At 40.2% G+C, this 6179-nt stretch overlaps 1 protein-coding gene across 3 annotated transcripts in view; it reads right to left on the bottom strand.

Moving 5' to 3' along the window:
- LOC106525175 (6-phosphofructo-2-kinase/fructose-2,6-bisphosphatase 4) overlaps positions 1–5517 on the bottom strand; it is an 11230-nt gene extending 5713 nt beyond the window's left edge. For all 3 annotated transcript variants that reach the window (XM_014019311.1, XM_014019310.1, XM_014019309.1), the window contains exons 1-11: positions 5272–5517; positions 4368–4484; positions 4168–4264; positions 4003–4069; positions 3832–3906; positions 3705–3761; positions 3512–3633; positions 3216–3423; positions 2992–3138; positions 2799–2903; positions 535–664 (exon numbers count right to left, since the gene is read on the bottom strand). In XM_014019311.1, coding sequence (XP_013874765.1) covers positions 535–664; positions 2799–2903; positions 2992–3138; positions 3216–3423; positions 3512–3633; positions 3705–3761; positions 3832–3906; positions 4003–4069; positions 4168–4264; positions 4368–4484; positions 5272–5476 — 1330 coding nt within the window. In that variant the 5' untranslated portion in view covers positions 5477–5517. The remainder of the gene's footprint in view (positions 1–534; positions 665–2798; positions 2904–2991; positions 3139–3215; positions 3424–3511; positions 3634–3704; positions 3762–3831; positions 3907–4002; positions 4070–4167; positions 4265–4367; positions 4485–5271) is intronic.
- Between the last annotated feature and the right edge of the window lie 662 nt (positions 5518–6179).

Below are 6179 nucleotides of genomic sequence, written 5' to 3'. Positions count from 1 at the left end.
TATATATATAGTCATTACAGAAAATCTAACTGCTCATTTTAAATCAACACTTTTACTTTTAGTACTTACGTACAAAAAATAACAGATACTTTAAGACTTTTACTTAGTAATATTCCTAAAGGAGACTTTAACTTTGTAAACTTTGACCAAAGTAATTTTTTGGTAAGATACTTGTACTTTTACTCAAGTATCACTTTGTGGTAATTTATACAGCACAGGTCACATGACACAGCAGAGCTCGCCCACAAAACTAGCCAAACAGGTAGCGATAGCATCAAAACACAACTTTACACTCGACTTCATTTACTGCACAGACTAAAACACAAATGAAAGGAAATCTGAGTTCATGTTTTCATGTTGGGTGGTCTGATTTCATCATGTTTTACAAACTAAATCATTTTAGTTTTGTACCTCAACCTATTTTGTCTACGTTTCAACGTTTCCCACAATGCTTTTTTTTTAAATCGTCTTTTTTTGTGCGTGATCGTCTGTTTTTCACCTCATCGCTGTTTTGAGTTCACTTCAAGCACCCACCTGCTGTTTTGTCCAAAAAGTAGGCCAACAGGCAGCGCATGACAGCCTGGTGACAGATGACCAACACGTTCTCCTGCCTCTCCAGCTCCATGATGACCGGCTCCAGCCGCTGCACCAGGTCCTCATAGGACTGAGAACAAGACGTGAAATAAATCACATCATTGACAAATACAGTCATAAGAAGTGAAACTGCAGAGTGAGTTTCACTTAGTCACTTTGTTTTCTGCACAGCTGCACATACAGCAGGTGGAAACAGGCTGTCTAGACYAACTGGACATCTAACCATCTTCCTTCATGAGATTAATGGAGAGGTAATGAGATGAACAAAAAGGTGAGAGCTGACCAGCAGGCATCGAGGCTTATCAGTGAACACACACACACACACACACACACACACACACACACACACACACACACACAAATTCAGAAGCACAAAGACTAATGTCTTTGTTTACAGTGATCACATGTGACCGGCAGCCATCTGGATTTAATTTAATGGTGTGTTTGTGCTTCAGTGCAACATGCAACATTTATTATCTTTACACAGGAGCATCAGCTTGACGTTTCCAAACTCCACAAGGACGCTTGAAAGTCTAAAATTAACTGTCGGTGCACTAAAAACCTAAAAAAGCTACAAAGTTTGGATCTTGTATCATCAGACTTGATCTTGAGCATTTTTTTCACAGAACAAAGTGATCGCTGTGGAACCTGATAGAATTCAGATCTAAGATAAGATAATCATTTATTAGTCAAACAACTGGAAAACTTTGGCTGTCTGCAGATTTCTCAACATATTTGAGGAGTAACTGATAGATTTGGTGCGATCCATGCTACCCATGTGATCCCTGCCTCACACTGCACCAGACACAGCTGCTGTGTGTCAGGTTTTATGTTTTTATTAGATGTGATGTGGCAGGCTGTAAAGTAACAATATCGGGAGCGTCGATGCTGATGTTGGTAAAKGAGGATAACAGAAAAACCCATTCAAAGCTATAAAATATATTCAGAAGTATTCTGTTTAGACTTCTCAGAAGCCAGTATTAAAGGGGACCTATCATGTAAATACACGTTTTAAGCCATTAAATGCATTTTGTTGTGTACTTGGAGTGCAGAAAACACAGTTCCTTCAGCTTAACGCAACTTAAACTTGAGACTATTTAATGTTGCTTGAAATGAAATTAAAGATCAGCTTCACAATAAACACAATGGGGGAAAAAAACAGTTAGCAACAACTTTACCCAATGTTTATTTTAACAAAACAASTAGCTGCGAGAGGCATTTGGTAAGTTATTTAATAAATAAATAAATACATAAATAAATAAATAAATGTTTCCAATTATTTTAATATAGGAAATGAATTACAATCATCCTACTTACAATGTGTTAACATTTTCAGACTTGATTAAGACATTTTAAGGCTAATTAAGGCCTTATTTTTAGATTGATGAATTCAATGCATTTTAAAAGGCCTCTTTCTTAAAGGGTTCCCCTTTGATGTCACTTCCTGTTTCATTCTGACTGAGTCAAATTCAAAAGGAAATGTCAATTATGTGACAAAATGAGTAAAACCATGCGTATTATGCAAAGTTTCCTAAATATAGCATAGGAAATATATTTTTAATTGTGTTTGGAGAGTGGGGTGGGGTGTTTATGCATTTTTTTTTTGTTGATTGCAAAATGTTTTATTTTGTATTGTTTTTATTTTCTGTTATTTTCTTTTCTTGTTTTTATTATTGTTGGACGCTGTTTTGTTTTTATTATTAGGAGGACTGCAGATGTAAACTAGCCTTAGGCTAAATCTGGTGCAATACATCAAATGTTTTTATGTTTTAATTGCACATTGTCCTCAGAAGTAACTTTTTAATTGTTTTAAATAGAGATGWTTTGTTTGACATTTTGTATTTGAAGAATATATACTGTATGTCACAGCTACTTTAAGGCTTTTTAAGGATCTGCAGGAACCCTGTGAAAAGTTGRATTTGGTGTCTTCTGGTGCTGCAAAGAGACAGCGACAAAACGAGTTGACACCTCAGAAAAGAGGTGAAAGAGGGGCTTGTGGAGTTACAATAAGGAGGAATTCAGACCAAAGCATTGCAGCTCCACTAGACCCTAAATGAAGGATTTAAATGTGAAAAAGAAGGTTTTAAAAGCCTGATATGTCTCMTTTAAAGCAGTGAACTATAAAATAATTTAGCTGCTTGTGCACTGAGTGATATTTGTGGTAAAGAAACTCGTCTTCACACAACAGAGAGTTAGCCTCTGACCTCTCCTTTCGGGTACCGATAGCGGTACTTGTCCTGGTCCCGCAGGGCGAACTCCAGAGGGTAGTGTTCCTGGATCTCCTCGTACATCATCTCCTCACACACACCCTGAAATATTAAAAACACACACACACACGAGTTAAACAGTGTTCACACAAAGCAACAGAAGATCTGTGACAAGCAGAGCTCCGCTCACAGCATCGATCTCGTTGAGGACCTTCCACTGCTCGTAGGGAACGCTGAGCGCCTCCGCCGTCTGGATGGTCCTCTTCATCTGACTGGTCCACACCTTCAGGTCCTGAATGTTCTGCGTCTGGATGAACTGGTTCAGCTTCTTAGCAAACTGCGCAGAGTTAAGTTTGTATTGAAAGAAATAGAAACAGTTTCGATCCACGTTGTTGTTTTTTTTTTTTAAAGTACCTCTTTGCCATTCGGTGTCAGACCAGAGTCTCCTCCAATTCGGCCGTTGACATTGAGGTCGCTTTCCCCGTGGCGACACAGGTAGATCGAGCGCGGCGTGATGTGGATGTTCATGAGGTAGTAGACGATCCGGCTCTGGATGTGGTCCAACACTCTGTTGACCAAAAACCGTTGTCCAACATCCATGATTTTGATGTAGGAAAGATCCCTGAAAGATAACGAATACATTCAAAACATATCCTCAACAGTTTGTATGATTTTTTTTTTTTTTTAAATTCCACTGGTTTCCTCCTCACCTGTCTGAAACTTCATCCAGTGTCTCATAAGAGTTCTCGTAACACTTGATCCTCTTCATGAAATCCTCCACTGCTTCCTCTGTGTTACAGTTTGTGTAATCAGGACTGCCCAGCTTCACTTGCTAACAGAGCGTCAGAAGAATGAGCACGATGTCGACGGAATAAATATCTTTAAACAAGCAGAGCCACTCACCACTATGTTTTCCTGTATGACCTCCGGGTCTTCACACACAGACTCTACAAAAAACACCTGAGAGAAGAGGGTTTGGGTGTTGACACAGTCCGTCGCCTCGTTTTTGAGCTGCAGCACAACAAGTTACCTTGAAGCCGTTCTGCTCCGCAAACTGAACGATGGTGCCTCTTCTTTCTCTGGTGGTGTTCGTCGCATCAAACACCTACGAAAGCAGAAACGCAACAAACGCGACGAGCCTTTTAGCGTCGCGCATCACAAAATACGTAAAATACGTCTGCCAAAATAACAATTAACCTACTGCGACTTGACCTCCTTTGTCCGTGAGATACTGCCGCACATCGTTCAGCGCTGCTGAAGCGCACTGCCTGCAGAAAAACAAAACAAAAAGCAAAAAAACAGCACAGCTTTAATAATCACACGGTTGTTTAAATTAATTAAAAACAGCACAAAAAGCTCTGCAAACCTCCTGATCTTTAAGCCTTCCTCATTGTCGGGACGAAAGAACTCAAAGGAYTTGTAGATCTTTAGAAAATCTCTTCTGTACTGTCCCACGTTGAACTCTGCAGAAAAAGAAATAAATTAGCCACGACGTTACTTTTTTACCCGGTTTGTCTCAGTCGTTTGGATTCTGTTCAACGAAGCTAAAAATCCAGGAGGTTATACCTCTGGTGGGCACCCCGATCCAGTTCAGATAGCGGGTCAGCTTCTTGGAGATGTAGGTCTTTCCTCKGGCAGGAAGGCCCACGGTCACAATTAGGGTGGGACAGTTGGTCATACATACTGAAATAAAAACAGAGATCATGCGCGTGAACGTTAYGAAACTTTAGTTTATTAAGCAGCTCTTAGAAATATGTTGGCAGCTAATAAAAAAAACTCCTTCACATTCTGATTTGTGTCTTGTTGTACAATAAAAAGATTTCATGTTGACACTAGATTGTTGGTATCAGGGAAGAATAAAGAGCAGAGGTCGGTTGCAAAATGTTGCACTGCTCAAGACAGGAGACACGTTTTTAGAAGAGATAAACGGGTTAGAGGGCAGTGTTTTCATGGTTTTGACTTTTGTTTTAGATGTGAATAAACGCTGCAGCATTTCTCACACCGGTTTCTACAGTCTGAATCCTGCATTTTATTTTTAATTTTCAACGATATTTAAAATACAAGAGGCTGTTGAATGAGGCTTGCTCTTGCACCAGTGGAGCAGTAATTTAGTTTGAAATGAACAAAATGCTCTGTGAGTCGATAAGAGGTAATTAACTAAAGAGAAAGTAGAGACGGCGCAGGGTTACCTCACATTTACCGACTGATGATTGGCTTAATGAACACACACATCTACAGAGAACATTATGTGAGWCCTTACATAACCGCGTGAACCAGACACCGGCTGTAGCAGCAGAAACACGGCTGAACTCGGTTAGCTCCGCAACAAAACAAAACATTATGATCACTTTTATCCTCAAATTAAAAGAGGAGCGTTGTCAAACCTCCGACAAAACARCTCAAGCTGCGTGAAACAGCGACCGCAGCGACGCTCACAGAACAGATGCCTCCGCGTCGTATCAATACGCACCCTTTCGATGAGAGATGTGTTTTTCGGGAAGGCCGTTTTTATTGGGCATCCATATCTTCTTCAGAGGGTTCTGGGTGAGTTCACGCGGGTTCGGCGGGGATGTGTCCTCCATCGTCCCGTCCGGAGGTGGGGCGGCCGCAGCGGGGGCACCGACACGGGGGAGCTTCCCGCGATGCTGCTCTGCTGACGGTGACCGGTGTTTCATCCGCGCGGCTGCCCGGATCAGATGGAGATGACCCGCTGTGCCTCCTCGCGCTCGTTTCTGTACGCKTTGTGCTGTCACGTGCTTTGCTTTGCGCAACAGAAACCGACCGTAACGTTTGTGGTAATGGCGCAAACCCAAGTTCCGCTCAACCGTAAGTTTTGTATTATGCGCGCCTGTTTAGTAACACGAAATATGCTGCAAAACTAAGTGGGTTAATTTTACGACTCGAGCAAATTTACAAGGACTTTTAAAACTACATGAATACAAATCGGATTACAAAGCAAAAAAAAAAGTCATTAATGTGGACTTTTAATTTAACCAAGCTATGATGAAATGTGCAAATAGTTTCTTGTTTATGGGATTTTGCATCGTTTTGCTCCTTGCCTGTTAAATAATTCTACTAACTACAGTAAAACTTAGAGCTATAACCAGAGGTAAATGTAAAATCCTATTCATAAAATGGGTCTGTGAACGCCACATCCAGTAGTTTACTAAATTTGTTGTCTTTGGTCAAATGTTCTTTTTTATGCTTCTATGCTGTTTATTTTAAGTTTACGTAATGCAATTTATTGTTTGACAATTTAAGCGTTATTTAACCTTTAGTTGTGGAATATAATATTTTCAGGTAAGACTTTAGGTGAATTTTGTATATGTGGCATACAGTCTTTCATTGTAAAAACCACATGGTGGTTAATATATATAT

The sequence above is a fragment of the Austrofundulus limnaeus genome, unplaced genomic scaffold, assembly GCF_001266775.1.
Source record: "Austrofundulus limnaeus strain Quisiro unplaced genomic scaffold, Austrofundulus_limnaeus-1.0 Scaffold216, whole genome shotgun sequence".
Taxonomy (NCBI): Eukaryota; Metazoa; Chordata; class Actinopteri; order Cyprinodontiformes; family Rivulidae; genus Austrofundulus; species Austrofundulus limnaeus.
Note: the sequence above shows the minus strand (reverse complement) of the source record. Positions and strands in the feature narration are given on the sequence as shown.